General features: G+C 36.2%; 1 protein-coding gene across 1 annotated transcript in view; it reads right to left on the bottom strand.

Annotated features, from left to right (window-relative positions):
- LOC129272726 (MMS19 nucleotide excision repair protein homolog) overlaps positions 1–13,185 on the bottom strand; it is a 35,788-nt gene that overhangs the window by 17,695 nt on the left and 4,908 nt on the right. Inside the window, exons 4-11 of the mRNA XM_064107535.1 lie at positions 13,011–13,096; positions 12,427–12,571; positions 7,051–7,176; positions 6,080–6,228; positions 2,601–2,753; positions 1,864–2,011; positions 1,169–1,323; positions 626–921 (exon numbers count right to left, since the gene is read on the bottom strand). Coding sequence (XP_063963605.1) covers positions 626–921; positions 1,169–1,323; positions 1,864–2,011; positions 2,601–2,753; positions 6,080–6,228; positions 7,051–7,176; positions 12,427–12,571; positions 13,011–13,096 — 1,258 coding nt within the window. The remainder of the gene's footprint in view (positions 1–625; positions 922–1,168; positions 1,324–1,863; positions 2,012–2,600; positions 2,754–6,079; positions 6,229–7,050; positions 7,177–12,426; positions 12,572–13,010; positions 13,097–13,185) is intronic.

Genomic DNA, 13,185 nt, shown 5'->3' with positions numbered 1-13,185 from the left:
TCAGAGGGGCAAAAGAATGAGACAGACACACAGAGAAAAATAAGACCAAAAGAGAGGAAGAAGAGACAGAAGGAAGACAGGAAGAGGAAAAGAGACAAAGACAGAAAGAAGAGAAGAGAAGGGAAGAGAAAAGAAAAGAAAAGAAAAGAAAGAGGAAAACAAAGACAAGAAAAAAAAACAGAAGAAAAAAAAAAAAAATATGGCAGAAAGAAAAACAAAAGGAAGGAAGAAAAAAGAAAGAAAAAAAAAAAAGAAATTAAGAAAAATAAAAATACAGAAAAAAATAGAAAAGGAAAGAGAAATAAACAGACAGAAAGATACATTGTCAAAAAGCACAAAGAGAAATAATGGTGAACTTGAATGCCTAAAATCGCTGATAAGGAAAACAGATTATCAGAATTATTGAATTACCAAAATCTGTAATATTGTCATTACTGTCAAATGAAATGCACATAATTGGCTCTGTTATGGTGCAGATACATATGAAATAATCACTGTTACCCCTGTTGGTATAAAGCAAAATAATAACAGAATTTAACCAACAACTATATTTTTCTAGAAGAGGTATTCAGATTCAAAATTACAACTAAATTATCTTTCAATGGCAAAGGGAGACAACCATTACCTAACACCCTCATCTCCTTCTTCTAGCAGAACCCTTGTCAGTTCTTGTCCCACAAGTTCCAGCCTACTCTGGTCCATAAGAATTGGGACCTGGACCATTTCCCTCAGGGTTCCTAGTCCAACCTTCCTGAGGTCCGGCACACCCTGGTCCCTGGCAAGACTGGACAGGACAGTGGTCACTACAGTGTCCACGTGATGGGCAAAGACGGTTCTCCAATCCTCTGGTTCCTTGATGTGGCCCTGACTGGAGTGAAGGAGTCTCTCAAGGATGTCTAATAGGACCATTCTTTCTCTAGTCTGTGGAATATAAATAATACAAACAAGTACAAGCCATTATCTGGCATAACCATCCTACACATATCAATTGTATTCTGTACAAGTGATCCCCTATCATGAAAGGTAAGCACTTATTGTCTCCGTTGTAATAAAAATATAGCTATTAGAAAGTACAATTTCCTTTCTTATAACATTGTTATTGCTTCATTACTTTTCTCCCCTCCCCCTCATCACATTTTTCATATCGTCTTTAAGTAGCTTTCCTCACCTGGTCAAATATATTGAACTGATCTAGGAGGATGGGGACGGCATACTTGAGAATGGCAATGCATGCTGGGTATGATGCTGCTGCTATGGCAACCAGAAGCTTACTGCAGGGATGGATCATCCGATGGTCTGGTTCACAAAGATGCTGCCTGCATTCTAGGTGAAGTTAACAAACAGAATCCAGGGTAAGAAAATGATTTATAATTTTCAGCGGCTATGGTTTTCACCCTAGGACGTTTGCTGATTTTTGGGGGGCAATTGCTATTAATTCCAGAGCTACTTTTTTCCGCAACCAACAAATATGCGGTAAACCCCATCTCATCACTAATGTCCTTTGCCAAGACGTTGATCTAGATTTGCCACACTCGACCAAGGTAAAGTGAATGGATACCCAGCAGAAATTTATCCTTGAAATGCCAAAAAACCTTAAAATAATTGCCAGCACTTAGAAACATTTGTTAAAAAGTGCTATATCACTATTGCATATCAATATCATCAAAGGAAAAAAGGTATATTCAACATAGCTCTAATTAAAGTTATTTTGATCTTTTATTTTTTGCTGTATAATTTCTAATTCACTTTTGTTCTTTTATACATTTCAAATCATCTACTTTGTAAAGCACTTTGATATGAATTACAAGAAAAGCGCTAAATAAGGTTAACTTATATTATTAGTACTGCTATCATTATTAATACCTGTTAATATATTCCTGAGGAATGAATTCAGATCTCCGTCCCCACTACCACCAGACGTTGACTGGATACCGGATGATACCGCTTTTACCACGGCACCTAATGTCTTTGCAGCCTCCTGGTCTAACTCTACACTGATACCTAGCATCAACTGAAAAGAAGATAACACACACAAACACATTTTGAACACCAATCTAGCAAGCCCTTGCACATTTGCACATTAACAATTAACAAAAATAAATGATATACAAAAATTCAATTCAATTATTCAACCATCAAAAGTACAAACAGAACAAGATAAAAGATTAACAAAGTAAAAGAAAAAAAACAAAAATAGATGACTCAGAGACCCTGGAGAAGAAGTGCTTATAAAAAGGGGTCACCACGATACAGTAATACATTCATGATTGCAAATAAAATTGTATAATTACACAGGTTTGATGTATTACATATTTTTTTTTTTTTTTTAAATAAATGACATACATGTACATGTAAAAGTTGGCCAACAAGGAAAACCTACTTATACATTGGTAACTTTTATTGCAGAGCCTAGAACACTAATAGTTGTTAACAAAGAAGGCTCCAAATCAAAGCAGTGGCAAAAAAATTCATTTTCTGACTGGTTGCCAACTCAACACAAGACAGAAGAAGAAGTTCATACCAATACCAGTACTTAAGATCATACACTGACCACATAACCCAATTCCAATGAAACAAATAAGATTAGACTCTTCACTAACCTCTTTCCTGCAATATGACCAGATAGCTTCTATGTAGGACATGATATCACCCCGACTGTAGACCGGTGCGCATGCTTGTAACAGCTGGTAGGAGTCTAAACGTGCTGTCTGTAAGTCTGAACTTAACTTCTCCATGATCATTGGCAGACAAAACTATCATTGAAAAAACAAATGTGGTGTTTATTTATTATGTTGCCCTCATTTTGATAATGACTTTATTTCACATAATTATGAACATCATACAACAACAATATAACATCCGAAGAAATAACATTGTATATAAACCACACATGGCATCATTCATCTAAATTAAATAATACAGCGATGTGAAATCAAAGACAATTTAAACTTGGTGAAATATGAGGGAACCTGCATAAAAAAGCAAAGCTTGTTCGGTCTGCAGGATCCCCCAAAATATGAAGTCTTAATTATTTTGTAGGAGAGGACGATAAAATGAAACTAATGCATACAGAAATGCCAATGTATTACAACTGTCGGCATTTAGAGAGTGTGCATTTTAAAAAAGAAAAAGAAAAATGTGTTTGCCACTATTTGCTACTATTACTCGGCCAGAGCACGTTAACAATATTTGTAAAAGTTACGATATAGCCTACATAGGGAAATTATAAGAATTAATCAACTGTTCCAAAACCTGGGTTTTTCAAAAGCTATTGTTCTCTGCGCCCCCAAAAGTTTTGCCTGTCGAAAATCATATTATTTTCTATTTTTATCTTTTTCTTTATACATTTTCTGCTCCGCAAAGAAATTCATGTATGGAATGATTTATTATTTGCAATCAAAACATTTTTTTTAAGTCATTGAATGCAAATTTGGGCAAATTCTTAACCAAAATTTGACATGTTCTAACAAAAATATTGCATGTTGGGTCTGCAAAAAAAATACCAACCCTGTTTTTCACATTTTATGGTGGGTCACAAGTGGGCAACAAAAAGTTGTCATGCCTGATATAAAATTATATGATGATGAGCAACATTTGCATGAGGCTATTTTATTTGCATAACTAACTTTCATATATATAATATGAATAGCACACCAAAGCAACATCAGGAACTAGTGGAATGATGATATGATGATGAACTTGTGGAATGATGATATGGGCAATTCCATAGGTTGGTGGACATGAGCTCAATGTGTCTTTGTACATATAGCCCATCTGAACCGTAACGTGAGTAACCACTTTATCTGCACCCCTAGTAAAAACCATGTGTTCTTTATTTTTTTAATTATATACAAATTTGTCTCCCTAATATACTTCTTTGAAATGGATATAATCAACTTTCATAAAAGCCTTGCATGAGGACACTTTTCACTTATGTCCACTTTTCGTTTTATGCATGTCCAAATCATGTACATGTAACATGAGTAACCGACACATTTCAAAGATTTGCCAGGAGCATAATGAAATTTCCCAAGTTTTGTTTTTATGCAAAGGATAGTCAGACTGCGTACTATGTTGTGATAAAGAGATGTTTAGTTCCTATCAATAATAATGGAGTTACAGCTCCAAGTGTGAGTCAAGGTGTCTCCAAATGTAACGTGAGTAACCGTGGAATAGCCCATATGATGAACAACAATATTTATATGTGGGCTAATATTAAAAAAATAATTGAAATGCACGATAATAAATAACACACTATAAAATTGTTTGAGCAGAAACAAGACCTAGAAAGAAAAAATTTCTGAAAAGTGGACACAAAAATTAAATTGATATTGAAGTTTAATTGAATTTATCATTTTGCCTCTACCTGAAAACTATTTCAATTGTTGCCAATTTAATATGTATTTTTATTTGTTTCTTTTGCCTCAAATGAAATATATTCATGACAAAAGATAAATCATTGGCTGGCTGGCAACAGAGCGGTAGGTTGCGTGTGAAGAGCGATCTCAATTCCTGTACAGAAGTACAGAAGTACAGAAGTCCACCTCAACAAAAAGTTGATTTGAAAAAGAGGAGAAAAATCCAACAAGCAAAACACTGAAAATTTCATCAAAATCGGATGTAAAATATGAAAGTTAGGACATTTTAAAGTTTTGCTTAATTTCACAAAACAGTTATATGCACATCCTGGTCTGAATGCAAATTGGCAGACTGATGACATCACCCACTCACTATTTCTTTTGTATTTTATTATATGAAATATTCTAATTTTCTCCTCCTTTTCAAGTGAAACAAAGTTTTATTTCTTCCTGAACATGTGGAATTACCATTATTTTAACAGTTTATGGTTAAGTTAAGTTGGTGCTCATTGTCAAATCTGGAAAAATTGAAAAATTGTATTATTCAAACAATAAAAAACAAAAGAAATAGTGAGTGATGGACATCATCGACTCTCTCATTTGCATATCGCTGAGTTGTGCATTAAGCTGTTTTGTGAAAAACAAGCGAAACTTAAAAATGTCATAACTTTCTTATTTTACATCCGATTTCGATGATATTTGCAGCGTTATGTTTGTTTGATTTTCCTCTATCGATTCAAATCAACAATTTTCTTGGGTGGACTTGACTTTTAACAAAAGCAAGCACTATGCTTAAAGATAAATGCCAGTTGTGGTAATGTTAAAATGAGTTTGTACCAAATCCAATGAAATAGCCATAAAAGATTTAGTATGTAAACAGAAAATGTGCCAAAAGATTATGTAAGAAATTTATGCCATTGCTGAAAAATAAGTAAAGTAAGCATGGAATTCCAGCTAAATATCAGGTTTTTTCAAAGCAATTGAAATTCACTGTCCCACATGTTCTCATCTGTGTTGGCCATCTTCAGTGTGACCATTTTGCAGCTTAGCTTTCATGATTTCAGAAAGTTTGGTTGATGTAACTTTACCAGATCTAGATTTACAGTGATATATTGACAATTATCCTTGGTTTACAGACTTTCTCATGAAATCAACTGAATTCAATCATCTCTAATGAACAGTGCACACAAGAAGCAACACCATCCTGCTTAACCCTTTCCACGCGTACTTCGCACCAATGCACACTCGGTGCCGTGCGAACTTCGCATTTCACACTCAACAAACAATGCATTGTTTCCCTCCCTGAAAATAATTCAGTACAGATGGGTTAATGGTCCAGCGCACAAAGAGTTAACCAAAATTGGGAAAGGAGGTGCAGAAAGTTCCTACTGCCATTCTAAGACCAAGGTGACAAAATTATCACCTTTACTGTTTCATCAAATATTTTTTTTTTTTAATGCAATATTTATTTCAGCATCAACAAGAGTGAAATTACTTTGGAACAAACTCCCTACATTTCTCTGAAACATCTCTTGACCTCTTCAAAAACATCTTAAAACACACCTATATAACCATAAACCTTAACTTGTCTTATGCAGTTAACAGCATTTTGCATCCTCTGGAGAAAGCGCTATATAAATCCAACAACAATAATATTATCATCATCATCATCATTACTATTATTGCTTCATGTATTTTGAACAATAAAAACTGGTTCTAACCTGCGCAAATTTAGGGGTACTGGAGAGACATGTCTTGAGGCTCTGTGCCAGTGTCTCTCTTGAGATACCGTAAGGATCATTGGGCGGAGGGTGAAAGTCGACAGGATAGTAGCAGGCCACAACCTCAAAAGTCTCTTCAATGAACATATCTATTAAGCACAGCAGAGAGAGGAGATAATATAAGTTTAAACCCTCAATTGACTCTTCAATGAATATATAAAGTGAGTAGCCAGTAGGTAGATGTGCCAATATCATTCTATAATTTCAGATTTCTCTTCAAGGAACGTATCTATTGAATACAACAGAGTGGAGATAATAATCGTTTTACAATAAATAATAATATTGGCTACTTATATAGCGCACAGTTGCACACATGGATGATGAATAAAATAGATTAGAATTGAAATTTAAATTCTTGTAAACACAACTTAAGCATAGAAGAGTGGAGATAATATGTTTTAATAACTTTAAATGCTATTGAAACAGTATGCCATGGAATTCAATAAAACAAAACAGGAACCTGATATGATATTCATTCAACCAACCATTTAATAAAAACACAAATAATAAATAAAGTATAGTTATCAGTATATAATTATTGCATTCTCAATATTAATAGTAAGCAATATATAAACAATACAAAGGAATTATTCCAATTTCTTATATCAATATTTAAACATTAATTTGTAGTTGAATGTCCCAGCCGCAGTGGAGGAAAGTAACTTTTTTGCATAATTAATCGTCCCAATCAGAAATTTCATGAATAATGAAGTTCATGAACAATCATAAGTGTTGGGAATGTAAACTCAAATATCATCATTGTTTTACTTCTGATATGCAGACAAGACAAACATTTGATTCAAAATTCAACTAAATGAATATTGTGTGATACAAACTTTGGGTTGGTTTAGAGAGGACCTGTTTAAATATGAGTGATGGATTGGCCAAGACTCAGAAAAAAGTGTTTTTACCTATCTTGAAGTTGTTGATGACGGTCGGTAGGATGTTGAATAAGAGGATGAGATTCCTTGGGTCCTTTTCACCGTCCATAGCATGGAGGAAGCCGAGGACGAACTCTGACCCCATGCCTTGTAGCTCTACATTGTGGAATAGAAGGATGGATTAAAACATGATATATTTCCTGATGGGCGATTCCATAAATTATTGACCCCCATATTTCTTTATTTTTACTTCACTTCACAATCTGCTCAAGCCTTAAGAGCTTGAGAGGATTATGTTTTTCCGGTTCCATGGCGTTTGCTCCAGCGACAATTACTCCACTGTAAATTCCACAAACTAAAAGAATTACCAACTTCATCGGTCATCCCTTGATTTAATACCATACCCTATCCTAGGCCTTACCCTAAATTTAGAATAAAACCTAGATTGCAACCCTGACCCTATATCTTAGACAAAATAAAGCCCAAAGCAATTGTCGCCGGAGCAAATGAGGTGTCACCAATCTTTCACATTATAAAAACTATAATATAAAGGCACATTATTCAAGGAAAGTCCTTCATACTGAGAATGGACGTACATAATTGCCAGTACGTAAGCTCTAATATATTCTTTACATCTGTTATATTTCTTGGGAAATACAAAATAAATTTGAGGTGTAGCAAATCTTTGCGAGACTTGATTAAGTGCAGAAAAGATCTGCTCAACTAATATGATCTCTCCAATCAGTTATGTACCTGTAACAGGAAAGAAAAGTATTTTCAGCATCCCTAAAGCCCCCATCACACTTATTCCGAATCAAGCAGAATTGGCCGGAATGAAAGGACTATTGTTTGACCACCAGTTGGTCATTTAAATCTACTTCGAACACCATTCAAAAATACCCCCCCCCCATGTTTTGAACATGACCCCTAGAATGTCCAAGAATGTAGCACGAATTATCGGTTCCATGACAATTGCTCCGCCGACATTTGCTCCGCCGACAAATGCTACGCAAAATACGACAACTGCTCCGCCGACAATTGCTCCGGACAGTTGCTCCGCCGACAGTTGCTCCGTCGACACCTGCTCCGCCGATATGTGCTCCGTCGACACTTGCTCCGCCGATATTTGCTCCGCCGATATTTGCTCCGCCGACATCTGCTCCGCCGACATCTGCTCCGCCGAAAATTGCTCCGCCGACAATTGCTCCGCCGATAATTGCTCCGCCGACATCTGCTCCAATTATACGACAATTGCTCCGCCGAAAATTGCTCCGATTATACGACAATTGCTCCGCGACAATTGCTCCGCCGACATCTGCTCCGATTATACGACAATTGCTCCGCCGATAATTGCTCCGCCGATAATTGCTCCGCCGACATCTGCTCCGCCGTAAATTGCTCCGATAATGCGACAATTATTTATTTATTTTTTTATTCGTACTTTCATACGCATAACAATTTTAGCACAGGCTGAAGGCGTCAATTTACCATGGAGCATAGCTCCATGAATTTACCATGGAGCATAGCTCCATGAATTTACAAAGTAAACTTAAACTATGCTTGCATGATATATTAAATGTCATACACAGGGGCCGCGGAACGGTTTTCAAAGTGAGGGCTGAGTCAAAAGTGGGGGCTGTCCATGCTAAAAATCACAATCATATGGTCATTCTTACGTTTTTTGTACACGGCTTTGGAAAATTGGGGGGCTAAAGCCCCCCGGCTCCGCGGCCCCTGATACATGCATATAGAAAGAAATAGAAAAAAAGGGGTAAGCACAAAGGAGGGATAGATATTCTTAATGCTTATTCATGGTGGGGGGGGGGGGCATTTGTGTAAGTTTTATTTCGTGCCTGGCGATTAAAATGAAAAAAAAAATGCGTTTTCATGTAATTATTATAACCATATAGCTCCATGTTATAACAGTAGAAACAAATTAGACATACCCCATTATTAGCGTCAAAATCGCTCAGACTGGCGAAATATGTTCCGAAGTGGAGACATTTGCTCCAGGTGAAATTCAACGGTATACCCCACCTTATTTTGTCGAAAACCTGTACTGTAGTCACGCAAAATGTTTACTGTCGGCAAATTTTGTGCCATACAAACATGACCAAGACATTCAGTATTAAAGTAAAAATTAATATTCAAGAAAATACCAACTTGTGAAAGGCTACATGTCGTGTCACCTTCTCGGCACACCCATCCACTCTGGTTTCCATATCCTCTCGTACACACAGTGCTCTCAGTCTGGTCTCCACATCCACATCATGTCATACACACCGTAGGTTTTTAGATCATGATAATACTGTATATAATAGTGAGTTGCTTTTTTGTTTTATGTTGATCATGATTGTTTTCTTCACTGATAGAAAAAGGATAATTAATTTTTTTTAAATAATCCAAAAATAAAATCCAGGCATATGTTCTGTTTTATATAGTTATTAGTCAAGGTTACTTTAGTTCGCATTAGTTCTCATTGTTTATACGTTCTAATTCTTATGCATTATACCGATTGATATTGTACTTTAAATTTGACTATGTATTGTTACTTTGATTTTGTTGTGCTTTGTGAACGGAAAATGAATAAATCTTAATCTAAATATAAATATGGTCCGCCAATAGTCGAATTATATTCATTATGATGTTATAATGTAAGTAACAATTTGTTGTTGATGGGGGATATAATTTTACACGTAGTTTCAAAAAATAAAAAAAATCAATCAAACAAGATTTTCTTCTATAAATGATATACCTTCATGTGTATATGGCCGCCTATGTATTTTCCAAGAATGAACTATATGAGAAGAAAACGTGTGTTCATGTACTTATTATCATTATCATTGTACCACCATTATCATCATCAGCATCATCATCAGCATCATTATCAGCATCTTCATCATCATCACCATCATTATCATTGTCGTCGTCGTTTTGCTTATGCGGAAATCAAACAAAAATTATTGTGAAAAGGGTTATGGAGGGAAAGAGAGAGAGAGAGAAAGAGGGGGAGTGAGTGAGAGCTTGAGGAAAAAAGGTGTATGACTTATTATTTCTGAATATCGCGATTTCTGTTTATTCATGGGATTGAAATAGAAGGATAAACTTAACAAGTTCTTGTCATTATAATTTTTTATTTGATTTACAGATCAGAACATGAGATAAATGAAATCATGAAGACTGTACGTTCACGACAGTTTTATTAACGTTTTCCAACCAAAACTACACTTTAATGACTGCAAACACCTTCATTTTCACACACTCGCAACTATGGACACAGTATACATGTAATTGAGAGTAGTGTCATTTTCAAAACCTTTCTTAGCTGCAAGGAATACTGAATCTCATTTCCACAATGTGCATCTGAATGCACAATGCCTGTGTTTCTAACATGTACCCAAATTACCCAATTTAAAGAACACATGTTAAGATCTAATGAATCAGCAAAATAATCCACATTCTATCATGATCAGCAGGCATAACAGCCTATATACTCTTCAATACTTCAATTACAGTTTGTCGAAAGAAATAACACAAAGAAAAAGAAATATATAGAATTGTAACTCTGGTAAATATATCCAAAATATTAAATTAACGCATCGTGCTCTCATTTCTTTTACGAGATACCCCCCCCCCCCCCCCCCCGAGATATGCTTCATGTTTACAATTTAAAAAAGGCGTATAAATGTCCCCTTTCCATGTCAATAACAGCTCGTGCTTTGTGCTCGCATTATAAATTCAGTGAGATGCGTATTGGGTTTCATGAATTTGTAACTATATTATTGCTGGTATATATATTATTGTCTTTTAAAAATAACATTATTTGTTTAGACGTAATTAGAGAGATACATACATATATTCATTTATTATAATATATTTATATTGTCGCTTTGCACAGAATAGAACAAAAATACAACCGAAGTCTAGTTTTATAGTAACTCACCAGTAGCGAAATAAGCCAACAACAAAAAATGGAGGGGGCGAGACAAGGATGACATTTATTTTCCTTTCCTTTATTCTTTTTTTTTCATTGGTAGGGAGAATGGGGGGATCCGTGACCCCTAGCACGCCCCTCCCCCATCTGTACGCCAGTGATGATCATACTTTCGTTTGAAACAAATTGAAGGAAAAAAAGTGCAAGGGTAGATAAGGCCGAAGACGTAAATAAAACTTATTGATACAAATATTAATAATTATAATACTGATAAATATACAATAAATCAAGCGGTCACCAATAAAAATAAACAACGTGAAAGAACAAAACGAGAAAGAGAGAGAGAGAGAGAGTCCGCGCGAATGTATGGTGTATAAGTTGCTGGAAAGCAGAAGAGATATTGTGTCCAGCATCCCCCCCCCCCAAAAAAAAAAAAATTCTCTCCCCGCTCAAGACCGGAGTGAAACCAATGATAATAATATATGAACAAAAATCCAGATTCACAATTTCAATGGGGAGTGTGTCATTCCCCTTCTCCGTTACAATTTGTCAAGTGGCAGCGGCAGGGAGAACAATTTGTTTTGTTTTTTAAGCAGAAAGCTGTGATGATAGGGGGAGAATAAAATAAATAAAACATTAACGAATAACAAGAACAAAACAACGACAAAACAATTTGTATCAGGATGAATTTCTTATCATTTAACATAGACCAACTTGGAGAAATAAGATGTTCATGCAATTGTCGTATAATCGGAGACAATTTCCGGCGGAGCAATTTTCGGCGGAGCAAATATCGGCGGAGCAATTGTCGCGGAGCAATTGTCGTATAATCGGAGCAATTTTCGGCGGAGCAAATATCGGCGGAGCAATTGTCGTATAATCGGAGCAGATGTCGGCGGAGCAATTATCGGCGGAGCAATTGTCGGCGGAGCAATTTTCGGCGGAGCAGATGTCGGCGGAGCACATGTCGGCGGAGCAAATATCGGCGGAGCAAATATTGGCGGAGCAAGTGTCGACGGAGCACATATCGGCGGAGCAAGTGTCGACGGAGCAACTGTCGGCGGAGCAATTGTCCGGAGCAATTGTCGGCGGAGCAACTGTCTTATTTTGCGTAGCAACTGTCGGCGGAGCAGATGTCGGCGGAGCAATTGTCGGGTCACCGAATTATCAATCTGACTCTATTGGGGTTCATTTTGACTAGTGTATGATGATTCACCTGGTCAATTTACTGAATTTCAACTCCAGTTTAGTGAATTCCTATTAAGTTCCTCCCAAAAATTTCTAGATTTTTCAAATATTTTTTTTCGTTCCAGCTTCTGCTTGATTCCTGCTGATTCCGAATAAGTGTGATGGGGGCTTTACCTTTTAATTTCATTCATGGGGGCAGGGTGGTTATTAGATTGGATTCTGTTTGAACTCCTTTCGAGATCATCACCACAAATGTTAAATGCTTTATTGGACTGTGTCCTCACCTGTAAGGCTAGTCCTAAGTAGGTTTGATATGATGTTGTAGACTGTTCTACGGTCGACCTGTAGCATGGTCTGGACCTGGACCTCTTTGAAGATTGCTGTCATCACCTGAACTGACAAACTGGCAGGGAAGCTGGACTGAGAAGTCTGCAGGAAAAGTAATTATGAGGGGAAAAATTCTCAAAGATTCCAAGATCAATGCTTTTCATCAGGAGTAAAAAAAAAAAGGGATAATTACTTTACTGCTTTCAGAGGCCTAAGGTAATATATACAAATGACAGATACAATTTAGTTCTGGTTGTGAATTTGAATAATGGAGAAAACTGTTTCAGAGTGATTGTGACAGACCTTTTAAGGATTGGTGTTTGCTGGAATTCAATTCCTCTGGTCACTTGCACTGCACACAGATAAGAATGTATGTCAGCCTGTTATTACAAATACAATTTCAGCTAATAATCATATTTGTTATATGAGGGCATTTCCCCTTAATATTATGGAAACAATGTGATAGCTCGTAAAGATTATTCATTCCATCTTTCCCAGTTTTTGTTCATCATTGATTATTAGGATTATCAAATGCACCTACCATTGCCAGGAACCCTTTAAGAGTGTGTTGGGTGATAGAGTGGTGGTCTAACAGCCTAGCACAGAGAAACTCAATCAGGACTTGAACTGGTAAAAAAAAATGTAAAGATGGAAGTGTTTAGCAAAGTAGCTGGTTAATAAGTAGACAGGAATAATCATCGTTTCTGGGGATTTAT

This window comes from Lytechinus pictus, chromosome 12, assembly GCF_037042905.1.
Source record: "Lytechinus pictus isolate F3 Inbred chromosome 12, Lp3.0, whole genome shotgun sequence".
Taxonomy (NCBI): Eukaryota; Metazoa; Echinodermata; class Echinoidea; order Temnopleuroida; family Toxopneustidae; genus Lytechinus; species Lytechinus pictus.
The sequence above is the reverse complement of the archived record's forward strand: the minus strand, read 5'-3'. Positions and strand labels throughout refer to the sequence as shown.